Source organism: Poecile atricapillus, chromosome 2, assembly GCF_030490865.1.
Source record: "Poecile atricapillus isolate bPoeAtr1 chromosome 2, bPoeAtr1.hap1, whole genome shotgun sequence".
Lineage (NCBI taxonomy): Eukaryota > Metazoa > Chordata > Aves > Passeriformes > Paridae > Poecile > Poecile atricapillus.
The window spans coordinates 50,090,438-50,107,552 of record NC_081250.1 but is presented as its reverse complement, the minus strand read 5'-3'; the positions used below and the strand labels follow the sequence as shown (position 1 = coordinate 50,107,552).

Below are 17,115 nucleotides of genomic sequence, written 5' to 3'. Positions count from 1 at the left end.
TCTGTTTTCCATCTCTGCTCTTTTTGGAAAAAAAATCAATTATGTTAAATCTGTAACAATTCTCTTCTTCCAAAAATCAGAGGGTTTTTTAAATCAAAGAAGGACATTCATTGTGTTAACTTTGGCCACTATATGCTTTCATATTGTTTGTGTCTGCTTCACGTTAGGCAATGATATCTATTTCACTTGCTGATTTTATGGGCAGTCTTACCTTGATAGACTGCAGGGTAAAATCTTGTCTCTAAATCACTAAAGATATGGTGATTGCATTAGTTTACATATTCTTTGTAATTACCTATACTTTGAAGTAGAGAGTCACCAGAAAACTCTCATCATTTTATACCCTTATACCGGCTGATGTGTACCAAAGCCAATCACAAACATCTCAGCTCCCCCATCTCCAGAACACATCAGCTAGGAGAGCATCCAGACAGAAATTCCAGAAATTCCTCCTGCAATTTCCACCTGGTGTTCTCCTCCTGGGACAAACCTCTTTGCTCATCAGAGAGAGCAGAAAGGAGGTGTTGGGGAGGATGCACACAAAGACCCGGCTCTTTTGTCACTGTCACTCTTACCTTTAATCACAATCACCAACATCATGCCATAACTTGAAAAGCCATGAGTGAGGAAATCTGAAAGGATTTCCTTTGGAAAGGAAAAGAAAACAAGCTTCACTGTTTCCTGAGGCTATGTGGCCTGATTTCAATGGGTTTGTGGACCTAAATTATTTAGATATTTTTGAGAATCATTCTTCTAAGTGGATAAACAGAATCTTGGTACTCTGAAAACTACTTTTTTTTTCTGTAAATTGGGCTTTTTAGATAAAGTGTTAGCAATTATTCTGTTAGCCTATTGAGAGTCTAAATCAGTCTTTAGTGGTTTTACCAAGGCAATTCAGTTTTAAAGTAGAAAAAGATTTTTCTGTAACTAGAAGATTAGATGTAATGAAAGCAGAGGTGTTTGTAATATTAATACAGTTGTATCCATGGTACTTAATATATTTATGCAGATGATTAATTCAAATTATGTCAGCAGACTGATTCAAATAAATATAATTATTTTCTCCCTAGGTGTTTGTAGGTAGATGCTAAACGTTCATACAGAGTTTTGGTCACAGATTTTCCTAACACTTTGCAGCATTTCATTACGGTTTAAATGCTAGTTTAGAAAAATCAGTTTAAATCATGACAGAAATTAATTAAATGTTAAATCTTGTTTAATTTGGGCTCTGCTTTTCTATCTTGCTTTGATACAGTTATTCTAAGGAAAATTAATATTTCTGCTCACAACTTTTTGTTTAGAAACTTTGAACACATGTAATTTCTTACATTTTAAAAGGAAAGAAAAACTTCATGTAAAATTTTGTTAAAAAGTTAATAAAACAGTAATCTATTTTTTAAGAGCATGAAGGCAGTTACTATCACAAGGCTGCCATAACATTATCTTGAATAATTTAGACTTTTTATACCCTCTTGATCTAAATGTCTTGACTTTGTTTTTAAAATAGAGCTTTTTGTCTCAAATTATGCACTGCAGACAACTCTCTACTAGTATGAAATCTAAGAAAAAATGCTTTATAAATACATAAATCCTCTCACTCACCCTTTTATGTTTTCCACTGCTACAGCAGGAAACAGGAACAGGTCTCCTGCTGGCTTTACATTTCCCAAGACTCATGCATACTCAAGCAAGATAGTTCACAAAAGGTGGCTAAACCAGGCAGGTCCCTCACTCACTTACTGCATCAAGTTTTCTACCTCTAATTACCATGAAGTCTGAGAACATATTTTTACCTCCAACAGGTCAGTTCTGTTTCCCACTCTTGTACCACTCCATGATACTTCTGATTTGTATTTCTAGTAGATACTTCTTCCTGCTGCAGGATAAAAAGCAAGCAATACCAAAGATATCTTCTTCCATCTTGGGAAATCTACCCTGGATTTTGGCAACTATAGATTATTACAAGTATATTTTCCAGAGCAGAAAATCTTTGACTCAAACTTTTGATAAAAATTTGAGTTAGCTGGGTCCCTCACACCCCACCCCCTCACACACACCCCTTTCATATACAGAGTTACCACACTAAAAACAAAATTGAGACATATTTTTGGATGGTCTTTTTTTATTGTGGTAGTAAAGTGCATAGTGCAACAGAGTCCTTACCCTGATGGCGACCCTGGACAGCCAAAGAGAAATAAATAGCAATGAAAAATTTCTTATAAAAGTGGCTCTACAAATGACAAAAACCTTACACAGCCAGGCAGAAAAATCAATAAATTCATATCATCACGAGCCCCTGCTCTGATGCAAAAGGTTTTTAGTAGCTACCATCCAGGCACCTAAACACCTTTACAAGTCTCAGCCACACCCCACAGAAGAACCTACAGCTAATAAACGAATTACAGAATAAGGAAAGAACCAGAGAAGAGGAAGAAAAGGACACAGGGAATGTGCTTTCATAAAAGCACATCACAGAAGAATGACAGTCTGGATATCTAGTTTTCAAACCTGCACCAGACTCTTACCACTTTTAGTATGATGCACAATTTACAGTTCTGACTGATTTTTATTACATTCAAATGTGACATATTTAAGAGGGACGTTGATATCGTTATGTCTGTTTGTAAGCACTTAAACACATTGCTCAGCAGTTTCAGAATTGTGCTAAATTCATAACAATTTTTCATAGTAAAATAAGCCATTCTCTCCTCTCCAAAAACCTCTCTGATGCTTTACCATGCTCAGACAAAATCTGATTTTATGAACATTACCACCTGTTTTTATTTTGCCTTTTATCCAAAAAAACCTAGCTATCAGTTACACAAAACCCTTTACATGCTGCATGGGAGAGCTCTGTTCTGATGTCTCTCCTTCCCCCTTGTTGTGCTGCCTCCTGTTGTATGGGAGCAATTCAGTTTCATGGTAAAGTGCTGCAGTTAAAAGGATATAATGAAGTATATTATAAGCCAGTACAGACAGGAGAACACACATCTCCTCCCCTTTTCCACTCAGTGCACTGACTACAGTTCCCTTTGTGTGAATCATCTGTCACAAAAGAGACCAGGAGATATTGCTGCTGTATTTTTTTAAGCATTAGTAACTCTCATGAGATGAATCAACAGACCTTCAATGAGTCACCATTCTTGTCCCTTCCTTCTTTCCAGGCAGCTAAGTAGTTACTGGAAGAGAGCTGCTTGGATGGGAGGTATCATCAATCTGCAATTGTATTTATAGCCTTAGAATTAAAGCAAGTGGGGTTTTTCTCAAGTTCTGCTCTAACTGTTTAATGTTTGACTTTAAAGTCATTTCACATGTCTTTTCTTTGGTTCCTTGGTTCAGCAGGACTGATAATATTATTTTTTGTTCATACTGCCCATAGCTGAAAATTGCTGCATCAACTAAAATACAACCATAAAAGTATGGAAGTTGTTTCCAAGTGCTTATCTACAAGACAGCTGCAGTTCAATTAGCATAACTGAAGTAATGAATAAATAATGATAATAAATAATTATCTTCTCAGGGCATATTTGGCCTTTGCATGGTCTTTTATGAGAAAACTTGGTACTTCCATTAACTCAGGTTTTTTTGTCCCCCAAAGCAATCTAATGTACTGTGTAGGAAGACTGGTATTTATGTTTGAGCGGTTCATTGGCAGTCAAGATTATTTAAAGTGAGATAAAATAACTTAGTTATTATCAAAATCAAATCCCTCCTAATATTTGTCACTACACAGATGTTCACTCATGATGAAAAAGGTTTTGAGGTTTGAGTTCCAATTCCCCTTCATTTTGAGCCATTTTGAGCTCCAATATAGCTATGCCTTTCCAAAATATTGCAAGTTTTTTGTGTAAGTGCTTGTCTGCCAGTAGGAAGGGAACTGCTGTCTGTCTGCAAGGTGAGAGAAGCCACCTTTCACCTGAAGAGTTTTTGGCCAATTCAGGTAGCCTGTGTGCAGTGTAGTACAGTACTTTTGAGTCAACTTATATATACTGAATACTTAAGATTAAAACCCCAGGTGAGGATAATGAATTTCGAGGCTCAGCATGGATACAATAGGCAAAGGTTATTACAGTAGAGTCTATTCCAACACAAGCAATGAAAAAACAAAAAAACAGCTAGTTATTCAGTCAGACAGGCAGATACATGAAAATATGTTTGAACATTCATAAAATTGATGAAAGAATTATTTTAACATATTTAATTCCCATTAATTCAAAGATGCTTTGTTTCTGTAAACTGAAAATTTAGGCTTATTACCTGTCCAGTTGTTGAAATTACTGGTCCAGCTGTAAATCTTCCGAGAAAGAAGATATTAAAGTATCATGAAGGAAGAAGGAAAATAATTCATTAAAGTTCATTCCTTTTAAATATATAGCAAAATAATTCATTTGTATGCAGCCTTGTCTTACAATGTAACAACATAGTCATATGCATAAGAAAACAGCAGCTCTTGCTGAATCAGGTCAACATCTCTCAGTAGATCTGATTCCCTGTCCATTCTCAAAGAAATGTAACTGCAAGTTTATATCTGCCAGATGTAGGTACTGCACACAGCAGACTGAATCAAGTGCCTTCAGGCTGCAGACCAAACAGTGGAGAAAATGAGGATCAAAAATATGAGGATAGGCACTTTAGAGGGTGCTCTTTCCTGCAATTCTAATTCTAACAAAGCCTTTTCCTTTATTTTTCATTCTGATATGATTTTTTTTATTGTTGTTTTTTGGGGTTTTTTTGGAATTTTTTTTTTCAAGATGAAAACAAACTGAAAAGATCATAAGAAGCTCCAGACATTCTGAAGTGTTATATATTCCTAATGAAACTGGACAGGAATTGAATAAATTCTGTTCACCATAAATTAGTTTCTTTAGTCTTTGGAAAAAAAGCCACCCTTGGATTACTATTTGTATCTTTTCCAAATATTTCTTCCAAAATTTTAACAGTTAAAGCCATTCAGCTATAAATATTTTCATTCCTTTACCTTTCATTTAAAAGTTAATTTCCCTTCTCATTTCTATACATGTTTATAGACTTCCTATAACTAAAGATAAAATGTGTCTAAAAATATTTCCTCCAGGCAGCAAGAATTTCACTGAGAGAAATCAGTAATTCTGTTACAGAATGTCTGAAATCACCAATATTTAAAACTAACTATGCAGTTATATCATCAAAATGTTAATGCCAATAGCAGTCACTGTACTTTTTTTCACAGAGAAGTAGTGTTTTACCAATACATATGGTAATCTCTCTTCCCACACAACTCAGGTCCCTGAGCATAAGGGCAGGGACTGAGAGGAAAAGGTTTCTCTCATTGCAACTCAACTCAGCTTCAAGATCACCTGAGGAACATGAGCAAACATAGAGCCATGGGATTAACAAGATGCATCCCATGGTCCTGAGAGAATTTGCTGCTGTAGTTGCCAAGCTATGCTCTGTGATATTTTAAATATCATGATACTCAGACAAAGTCCCCAGTGGCTGGAAAAAGGTAAAGAAGAGAACCTTAGGAACTACTGGTCAGCCTTAACTCTCTGCCTGGTAAGATCATAGAACAGATCCTCCTGGAAGCTATGTCAAGGCATGTGTATGACAGGAGGGTGATTAGAGACAGCCAACATGGCTTCACCAAAAGAAAATTGTGCCTGCCTAATCATCATCCAATTCTCTCAGGACTCTAGGAGAACATCTCTTTAGGTCCCATAGAGTTCACATTCAGGTTCCATAGATGGTCATGAACCAGGTCTTTACTCAGAGTGGGAAGCACGTTGCTCCCTCAGTCCCCATCCTGCTGTCCATCCACTCAAGGTGTGGGAAGAGAGACTGACACAAAGACTGAGGCAAAAGAGGTGTAGAGTACCTCAGTCTTCTTCTCATCCATTGTAACCAGTGTCCCACCACTGTTTATGGGGGGTGGGTGCGCCTTCTTTGACCTCCCTTTTCTGGCTAACATACCCGTGGAAGCCCTTTCTGTTATTCCTTGCATCCCTTGTCAGCCTCAATTTTACCTTGGCCTTCCTCAGCTGTATTTCATCTCTGTACTCTTCCCAGGTTTCCTGTCCTTGTTTCCACTTTCTGTACATTTGCTTTTTTTCCCTTTCATTTGACCTGCAGTTCCCTACTCAGCCATGCCCATCTCTCGTTTTCCCTGCCTGATTTCTTGCTCCTGGGGATTGCTGGCTCTTGTGCTCTATGGAAGACTTCCTTGAAGATCTGCCAGCTCTGTTCTGCTCCCCTATCCCTGAGGGCAGACTCCCTGGGAATCCTATTAAATATCTACTTGTAGAGCTGGAAGAAGCTGTTTGCTTTTCCTAAAGTTTGCCTAACTTTACTCCTCACCTGATCCATATATCTGAGGACTACAAACTCCACCTGTGCATGATCCCTTCAGCCCAGGTTGTCTCCAATCTTGATGTCCCCAATTCACTCGCTTACATTGGTGAATCACAGATCTAGATGGATTGTTCATTTACTACAGAATAACAGCTTGTTCTAAAGGTTCAGAGAGACACCGAGCCCTACCTGTATCTTGTGGATGGATTTACACATGAGAAGTGGGTCTTATTAATGTTAAATCAAAGCAATAGCTTTACTCACCCTTTTTTCCTTCTTGGCACTTACATAAATGACTGCATAAGATTCAAAAAGATGTAAAGTTCCATTATTTTTACCTATTTTACTTGTAACCCACAGGCAAATATAGAATGTGTCTAGTCTGTACAATGAGCCCTTATGTTAGATACCTGAGCTGTTTCTGAGAAAGATACAGCATGTCCACATAAATCAGCACTCAGCTATGCTGGGATTGATCCTTGGTGCAGTACAGTCTCTCATTAGAGCTAATTACTGTTGGCACAGCATCATGCTGATGCAGTGTGCAGCTTCCAGAGCTGGTTCATTTGGCACTCAGCTCAGGGATCACTGAAGTCTTGGGCATGGATGTGCACTGTCATTTGGTCAAATGAATGAAGCTTCTGCTCATTAGTTCAAATGGACTTTTCATTTGGGAATTAGATAAATGATGAAGCCATCCAGATGCTTAGTCCCATTATTGTAAATACAGTCATGATTTTTGACAACTACCTGATTATTAACAGTACCCAGTAATTCCTGTATTGCAGTCAAGCAACTTGGATCAACAATTTTTCTCTGTTATGTTGCTTTGGTAGCTTTAATTTTAAGTCATGTCCTTGGAGAAGTGGCCTCCTTAAAGCAGGTCCTGTGTTCCAATATGGCACTCCAGGGTAGCATCTGTAGCCCTTTCCACCTATTTCTGGCATCCAGGAGCAGCTTACCAATGTTGTTTCCATGTCAGCATTGGCATGGCCTCTCTCAGCCCTGTGCAAATGAGGGCACCAGGGAAGGTAATTTAGCAATGACTTTGTGAAACTATCTTTAAACTCAAATATCTGAGTATAAATAGGAAAGATGGACAAGATAGTTACTTTCAAGTTCTAGAATGCCTTCTTTTCTATCCAGAGTCTATTAAAGGCAGTGGGAATAATTTCAATAACTACGTATATCAGACCTGATCTTGACCATTTGATAGATTTCATATAAAGATACATAGACCACTGACTCTAGAAATATCTCTCATATCTCTCTTTTGATTAAGTTTTCTTTCATTTTCAATTATTTCACTGAATTCTGTCTACAGGTTCAGACAGTGAGCCCTTTGTCAGAGGTGTATCTACAAACAAACTGTCCAAGAAGTTTGGCAGTTGTTGCCTTACGGAGATACAATATTTTCAAGCTGTTGTTTTCTCAGAACAAATATCTGTCTGGCAGATTCATTTACAATTTATAGCTTTCTGTTGTAAACTATTTTACAGCCAAGTGAGTGAACTCTGATTCTATATGTAACACAGCATTTATGTTCTAAGAATGGGATTTCAAAAGGATTCTAATGAAGTTAGATCCTTTTCCCTTTCATGTAAGTCAACTAAAACATCAGTCAGTCCCATTTGAAGGATGTAAAAATACATCAAGAGAGGTAAGAGAAACAAAGTACAAGGGAGAGCAAGAAACTATGTGTTTCAAAGAAAGGATAATGGGGGAGAAGGAGAGAAATAGAGAGATGGGTGGACATTATAGAGAGGATTGAGAGGAGGGTTGTTATCCCTTTCCTCTTTTTTCCCCAGTTTATGAGTCTTGAGAACATCCACCTACTGCTTAGTATCTTGTGAGTACCTACCCATCTATTATCAATTCTTTCTTTGCTGGCAGCCTCATTATAACTAGAGATCCTAGTCTGAAATTCATCCACTGACTTCAAACTAGGAAACAGGGGAGAAAAAATATACCTGAAATACAAGGAGTTCAAAGAAAATGGGAGACCTAGCTGGTCATAGATCTCGAATGCCAGAAATGTCTATCAGCTCATTTAACCTGACTTTCTGCATAGCAAAGGACACAGAAGTGTCTGTTTCCCCTGCAGCTGATCCTCAGAACACGGGTTTAACTAAAGCATATCTACCAGAAAGCCTTGAAAAGAAGGACCCAAGAAACATGGAATCCTACAGACAATGCAATCACAGAATCATAGATTCACAGAATCATAGCATGCCAGGTCAGAAGGGGCCTCAAGGATCACGTGGTCCAACCTCTCTTAAAAAAAACACAGTCTGGACAAAATGTCCTACACTATGTCCAGCTGAATCTTAAAAGTGTCCATTGTAGGGGAACCTACCACTTCCATGAGGACATTTTCCCAGTGGCTGATTATTCTCACTGTGAAAAATTTGCCTCTTGTGTGTCCCCAGGACTAACTTGTACCCATTACCCTTCATCTTTTCCATGTGACTTCCTATAGAAAGGATGTCTCCTTTGTAGCCACCCTTTAAATACTATACCAATGGCAATAAGGTCTCCCTCAAGCCTTCTTTCTCGAAGCTAAACAAACACAGTTTTCTCAGGTTTTCCCCCATAGGCTTCCAGATGCTTTGATCATCTTTGTCTTTCTTATATTTGTCTATGCTGAACTTCACAGATTCTTGTCAGACCACTCTTCCAGCCCTATCCAGATCTTTCTGCACAGTGTTTCAGTTTTACTCCTTCATTTTTATGGGCAAATGCCTCATAGATTTAAGATCAGGAAATGGTGAGACCTGAATAGAGCTAAAAACAATACAGAACAAAGAGAAGGGCATTTTGTTTGCCAAAGTTGCTCTTCTGTGTTCTGAACAGATGGCTGACAACATCATGAGACCTTAGAAAATTGAATCGATGAGAGAAACGTGTTCAGATTTAATTACATGTAATTGTGCAAGGCACAGAAAGGGTAAAAACTAAGCCACAAAACTCAGTGTATTGAGTGAATTTATGCAGCAGGAGTACATAAAAAAATTCACCCTTGTTCAATTTTATGAAATTTTCATCACAAAACATTGTACTAACTGAATAAATTAAAACCCATATTAACTATTTTTTATTATTTTTTATTAATTAGGCAATTTCAGACATTTGTTCAAAGTCTGATCATTATTCTCATTTCTTAGAAAAATTGGCTTGGGTTTTATGGTATTTGGTAGACTAGAAAATAAAATTATTATTAGGAAAACTCACTTCATTACTCACTAAAACTCACTAAAAATGGCCAGTACAAACCTCTCATCATTTTTTTGCAGCTCATTTCCTACATCTTTTTGAAAAAAACCTGTGCTGGGTCAGTCATTGTGAGTAAATACTCACATATGCACATGTATGTTAGATATTTTTTCAACCACCCTATTCAAATGTTTGACAAAATAACACCACTGTCACATCAGTCAAAGATGTACTTGAGTCAAAGAGATTTTATCATGCAAGGACTGTATGTGTAGACAGAGACTGCAAAGTTTAACATACTCAGGGAAAAAAGCTAAATAATTGTCAGTCTTCTATAAAGAAGTTACACTGAACTTGTGAACAAATTGGATGTTGTCCTGGCTCTGGCTGAGGTGGAGTTAGTATTCTCCTCAGCAGCCCATGTGGTGGTGTGTTTTGGATTTGTGCCTAGAACAGCACTGATACCGCACCACTGTTTTGCCTATTGCTGAGCAGTGCTTGCACAGTGCCAAAGCTCTCTGTCTGTCCCAGTCAGGAGTCAGGAGACTGAGGCTAGCAAAGGCACTGGAAAAGGACACGGCCAAGACAGTTGATCATTGACTGAAAGAATAACACCTTGCTCTTCAGTAAAGCTGACAAAGGGGAAAAAGAAGGAGCTGGGACAGCGCAGCGTGCTCAAACCCGACCTTGAACTCTTCATTCTCCCAGCCTTGATATTCAGGGTCTCAAGAGACATGGGAAGAGCAATTGCCAGTAAAAGCAAAGACAAAAAATGAATGTTGAGTACCTCAGCCTTCTGCCTGTCAGTTGTCACCAGGTTGCCTGTCTCATTTTTGGGGGTGTGAAATTTCTTTTGTCTTCATTTTCTGACTAATGTGCCTGTGGTCAGATATTCATCCATTTCTGTTAAGACCTGTCATCTTACCTAGAGATGTCCCTGGTTGGAAAGTTCTTATTCCATAGACTGAAAATGGAACTAAGAATAAAGAGTCAGATCCAGTAACATAACTTGCATGTGAGACATCCTCTTTGCAGCCTCTGCCCATCTATGAAGCTCTTTTCATTGACATATTTCACGGATTTTTTTCAGTCCATCAGTGTAGCAAATATGTTTCCTCACTTTTGGTACGAAAGAAAGCCTTGAAAAAGTCTTTGGGTATGAGAATCATGTTTTTAGATTGGTTGAAGAAGGGTCAGGAAGTCCATAGATGCAGTATTATTTTCTCTAACTTCCAGCATCTCAGCAGGTACATGCACTGAAAATGGCCTATGATGAGAAGATTTTGCTGGAAAGCTATTATTTCCCTAACTATAAGATTAAATATAAAAATATAATATAAATTTATACAATTGGTACTCATTTCAAGGGGACCAATTTTCTCCAAAAAGTACAAATTTGATTCCATATAATTTAGGCTGTAATACAAATTTTAGTTTAAAGCCATGCATAGACTATGGAGGCACAGAGCTTCTACTAAATATCTTTATTTGCCAGTTTTCCTCACTTCCCCTTTTAAAAGAAGACTGACTTTCCTTTAGAAACTTTGGGAAAACTTCTATCCAGAAGACTAAAGGTTTGCAAACAAAGAAGCATTCTTGCGGAGGTTTTCAAAAATTCTGAATGGATAATAGTCAAGGTACACAGTAGCAATATTGACAATGTCATCAGCTGCCTCAGAGTAAGAGAAAAATTCTGCTAAGAGGTTCTTATTTTGCAGTCTTGTTGACAGACGGCTTTTGGGAAGCTGTTCAAGCCTGACAGCAAAGAGATCTGAGGCGGTTCTTCAAAGCAAAATTGAAGGAGAATTAAACACACACACTTGAAAATAGACTTGAACACAACATACAATTTAAGTACTGGAGAGGTTTTACTCTAATTCCTACTTTGCCTGGGTTTGTTGGCAGAACCACTGAAGTTAAAAAACATAATAACATTAAAACTAAACATCTTTATTTCTGTAACAGCAAGCTTTGGCTTATACAAATTTTGTGCCTTGTAAAGTGCAAAAGGCCAAACAGACTAAATCCATGACTCATAAAAGGCAGTTCCTTCAACAAATTAAATTATTTTATTCAGCAAAGAACAGAAAGAACAACAGCTTTTCAATTCTTTTTATTTTAGATGTAGCCAATTTGGAAAAAAAAAATCAATTATATAATAAATTTGGGTTGAAAGCACATTTTCTGTTAAAAATTTATTTCTATCGGTTCAGTTTTCTTAAAAATGCTCTCAAGTCAATCTGATATAACCTTGTGAAAATCTATTAGGCCATGTACAAAATATTTCCCACTATTTATCAGCATTGTTAGCAATAATGAACATGGAGTGGTGTTCTTACCCCAATTTAATAGCCTAGCTGAACAAGAGTTTTAAAATAGTGCATTATCAATTCAACCTAACCAGAAACCACAGCTGTACTGGAACATGTAGACCCTAATTGGGCACCCGAGATCTTTGTAGGGAATTAAAAAGGAGCTCTGGCTCTTTTATTTTGCGTGTAGAAAAACCAAATTAAATTGAACTCTTGTTTGTCTTTACTTCTGTCTCATTTGTAAATGCTGTAATTGATAATCCATTCTCTTTTAACCCTTTAATCTGATGTTTTGCCACCAGAATAGAGTTTGCAGCCCAAAGATATATAATCTAATTCTCAATTGGAAAGACATAATTATACTACTTTATTAAAAATAACTTTTATATTAAGAGCACTCAATATTCAACAATAGTTATAAATTATATATTTGCCAAGGATGACCTGAAGGAATGTCTAGTAGGGCTTAATGGACATTTGTAAAATTTCTAGATGTGGTTTTAATCAAAAACAGAGCACTGTAGGACTTAGTAAAGATCCATTTCTTTTAAAATGTCACATGGATCTTAATCACAGCATTATTAGTTCATTGCAAGAATTAATTGCCCCTCAAAATCAAAAATAATTTAGACTTCTCCACCATTTTTTTAATCAAAATGCTTATTCCTTAAAAAAACCCCATATAAACTGGAAAGCTGCAGAGTTCAAAGATTAATGCAATTGGTTGAGGGTCTGCTGATACTTTTTTCTAAAAGTTGCACTCCTACTCAAGTTAGAAGGAACTGAACGTGCTTATAAATTCAGAAAGATGACTTAGCAGTGCACATTTCTATTTGATATGACTCCTTACTCTTTGGGAAGTGTGAGTGAATGTGTTTACAATGTAAGACTGCACACAAATTGTGGACACCTTTTGCCTGCTGTTTCAGCCGCTACCGAGGTCTCCTTTTCATTCGATGTCGGAAACGGGCCGGTGGAAATCGTGGTGAGATCTCCCAACCCGCTCAACGATGACCAATGGCACCGGGTCAACGCCGAGAGGAATGTCAAGCAGGCCAGCCTGCAGGTGGACCAGCTGCCCCTGGAGGTCAGGAAAGCTCCGACAGAAGGACACACGCGGCTGGAACTGTACAGCCAGCTCTATGTTGGTAAGACACAGAGGGGGCAGCTGGGCTTCGCTCTCACCGTGCTGAACATTCATGTCTGGCCAGCAGCAGTTAGTGAATGTGGGAAGCTGTGCTCCTCGAGCATTTGTGTGTCAGCAAAGGGGGGGGAGGAGGAAAAAGAAAAACAGAAAATAAATAACTAAAAGAAAAACATGTCCATAATTACAGAAATACAAAGATCAACTAAGAGAAAAATATTGTGCATTAGAAACTTGTCCTTTTTGTCTCCCTCCACCTGCATCTCCTGGCTGAAAGTGCCTCCAGCAGACTGCAGTGCCAAACTCCTTTTTTGCTGAGAGTGTCTTCCCAGACACACACTCTTCCACCACAGAAGTGAAAATTTCTGCAGAGTTCTTGCCAGAACCTCATGTGCCCGCATTGCCCATCCTAGCCTCGGCAGAACTTCCAGCCTCTTTAGATTTGATCATTGGCCATACTTTTGCATTCACAGCTCTCACTGCAGTCCTTTCCCTCTCGTCCTGCAGGCTATTTACTCATTTGATGTAGGAAAGTACCACACAGTGTTACACAAATGCATTCCCTGGAACCAAGTTAGTCCAGCTGCTTTCTGGAGCTACTGGTTTCCACTACTTTTGGGGCAGGCTATTCCAACAGCATTTGTATTTCTCCAACTGTTAGCTGCAGGGCTGCAAAGTGCTGACATGCCAAGTGTCATTAGCTGGAATCAGAACTGCATGAAATGTTGAGCAAAGAAACACTTTCATACTCCTCTAGATATCTGTTACAAGAGAAGAAGGAAGTGAAAAGAGAAAAAAGAAAATCTTTTTTCTCCATGTTAGTCAGCATTCAATAACTCAAATGAGTTAAAATGATATTTAAAGTCTTCATTGCTTTAGTAATCAGCCCAGTGTCACTACAAACTGTGTAAAATGTGTCACCAGATGTGCAGGTGTTATTTACAAGCTCAGATTCTCCTTTGCTGCTGTGATCCTTGTAAATGGCAGTTTCAAAATAAGCTGGAAGATGAAGTTTGTTTAAAAGAGGAACACTTAACCTTTAAAAAAATTACCCAGCCTTTTGCTGCCAACAGGAAGAGCTGATTTTTTTTTTTTTTTTTTTTTACTTAGCTTAGGTCTTTGAGAATTGTTGATAATGATGATTTTATTTGTTAGTTTTGAATTGACTGTAACACCAGCAATGTATTGAAGTACCTTTATTGCCAAAAGAAGAATGTCATAATTTGCACCAGATTTTTTTTCTTTCTGAATTACATCTATTTCATATAACTTGGTGATTGGAGCACACATGCCAGAGAACTGCTTTAAACTTTGCCTGGAGTCAGACCTAGGATGGATATGTGTTGGAGTGCCCAGAATGAATACCTAAATATTGGGGCCCTGGAGGGTAACACTGAACAAGAATCGCTTTGGTTCTTCCTTTCCCATTTTCTGTAGAATAAATATCTATTCTTTGGGTGAGCAAGGTGGCCTGAGGTGTGATGACTTTGCATCCTAGGGGCTAGGACAGTCACTGAGAGGGGAAAGGAGGTTTTTCACCTCTGCAGTGTATATGAGACACGTATATACACACCAGAACACCCTCTGCCATACGCACTCAGCAGACACCAGGCCTTGCCAGCTCCTACTCCAAATCGTCCAGTTACCAGGACGTGGTTTGAAGCAGTCCTCTCTGGTTTGTATTTAGTCCTCTTCCCCACTCAGGTAAATATCAGCCTCTGTGCCCTGTGGTGATGAGCATTCAGATCTCCTCAGGGTCTCTCAAGCACCTGCAGCACTGCAGTAATCAAAGAGAGGAGGGATGAGCAGAAAAGATGCCAGCACTCGTTATTTACTCACATTTTTCAGTTCAGGTTTTTTTCATTGTTGTTTCTAATCCAGCCTCAGATAATGCTTTCCTAGCTGAAATCACATTTTTTCACATTTTTGGGGGTGAAAGACAATTCTTATTAGCTGCTATAAAAAACCATCTCAAACCAGATTTTCAAATGTAGTTTTTCAGTGTTCCATCCTTCAGTTTATGTTCTGATAAGTAAATAGTATACATGATGTTTCTTGGAAATTAACGTGAATATTTCCTATTGTAACTGAGAATGGGGATTTGACTCCTTTTTTCTTTGCCCATTGTGGCTTTGAAAAATGTAACACTGCATAGCATATTATGGCATTATTATTAGCACCCACCATTATGAATCAGAAGGAGAGAAAGGCTGCACCTCAGCAGTTGAACCAAGCTCATTTCTTCCACTGTTATCTCTAAAAACATTGAAGTTGAAATTAAAGGAAGTCTTACTGTGTAAGGTTAGAATCTCAAATGTCTAATCAGTATAAGGCAAGCACTGATAACAAATTACTATTTATGCTTGTTAATGGTATATCAAAGGGCTAAGTTTCACTGATTTATTGTCATTAGGACAAGGCAACTCCTTATAATGAAGTTACAAGGCTTAGTATGTTTAATTATAGTATATTTAATTTGAAGCATCAGCAATAAAATCCATTCAGTGTTGTCTCACGGTTCAACAATCCCTCTCAGGTGCAGCAGGAGGTCAGCGAGGCTTCCTAGGCTGCATTCGCTCCCTGAGGATGAACGGGGTGACGCTGGACCTGGAGGAGAGAGCAAAAGTCACGCCCGGGGTGAAGCCTGGCTGCTCTGGCCACTGCACGAGCTACGGGATGTACTGCGCCAACGGTGGGAAGTGTGTGGAGAAATACAACGGCTACTCCTGTGACTGCTCCAAAACTGCCTACGATGGGCCATTCTGCATAAAAGGTAAATTTTACCTCAGTGCAGGAGGCAGAGTAGGGGGGAACTGTTTGCCTGAGGGGAAAAAAAACCACGATGAAATCGATGCTTCAGCTTCATTAAATAAACAAGTAAATCCTGTTTAATACCTCTTGCTAGCAAGTCAGATTATACACCCATGTGTATATTTAAATGTGATTATTTCAAACCACGTCTCTTATGAGGAGTAGATGTTACCTGCTTAAATCATATAACACAACAAAATGCATCAGGAATGTCTGTAGTAGTAGCAGGTCTGGCAGAGGGTGTTCCCCCTACAGTCTTGAGCTGGAGAGCCATAAATTCCAACTAGCACAATGTCATGGTAACTTCTTTAGAAGAGAAACATGGATTTAAACAAAAGCTACCTAGTCATTCAGACATGTAGGTATGATGCTTAAGTTGAATATCTTATATATGAGGAAGCCATCATTTGGTTTAAAAATTTTATCCATCTGTAAATAGATCAAGTCCTTTAGTACCTCAAACTGGGTAAGGGATTGAACCTGCTAGAAATAAGGGAAGACAGAGATCCCACATTTATATCAGTCCTTTGGAAATACTTAAAATACGTTCTGAATTTTCAAAATCAATGATTGTAAGAGAACAATGTACTGTGGATGTTTTGCATGAGAAAGAAAGGCAAGGAGCAAGGGAAAAAGGGACCCAACAACAAAAATTGAGAAGAAAAGTACTAATTTATCTTTTCTTGTTTGACTGTCTAATCAACTGCTTTTCCTAATTATTTTAAAAGCTTTCTCAACATTTCAGCTATAAATGTGAAGGCTCTTCTCATTAGTATCCCTGATGTTAAAGAAACCTGTAGTCATAAAGTGCTGCTCTTCTTTTACATTGCTCTCTGAAACAGGAATCCTGCAGGCAGTCTAGGTCACCAGAAACCAGACTCCCCTCACAGAGCTAATTTGGCTGTAGAGGACAGAACCTGGTCTTTGATGTTCCAGTTTTCAACTCTTTCTTAACATCTCAGGGTTTTTTCCAAGTCAGAATCAAGAATTATTTTGAAAATATCCATACCCTGCTCTCTTTTAGCCACAATTATAGGAAGCATAAAGTTTATAACAGAAATAGGCAGTCTTTTTACCTGATGCTGTGTTATGGACTGCATTTCCTCCCCACACACTTTTGCCACTTTCATTTATATTCTATGTATGTTCACTTTAATTTCGTTCTGTCACAGCAAAACTTTGTCCATTGCTGATGTTGCTCATATACTGGACCACCCTCTTCTAAAAGCCAAGGGATTCTTTTCATATCACCAAATATTCACATCACCAGACAAGGATGAATCTCTGGCATGATTATTTTATAAATTC

The 17,115-nt window shown here is 38.1% G+C and overlaps 1 protein-coding gene across 1 annotated transcript in view; it reads left to right on the top strand.

Moving 5' to 3' along the window:
• Positions 1 to 17,115, top strand: part of CNTNAP2 (contactin associated protein 2) — a 1,026,949-nt gene that overhangs the window by 925,207 nt on the left and 84,627 nt on the right. The window contains exons 17-18 of the mRNA XM_058833182.1: positions 12,782 to 13,000; positions 15,533 to 15,769. Of these exons, the coding sequence (XP_058689165.1) occupies positions 12,782 to 13,000; positions 15,533 to 15,769 (456 nt within the window). The remainder of the gene's footprint in view (positions 1 to 12,781; positions 13,001 to 15,532; positions 15,770 to 17,115) is intronic.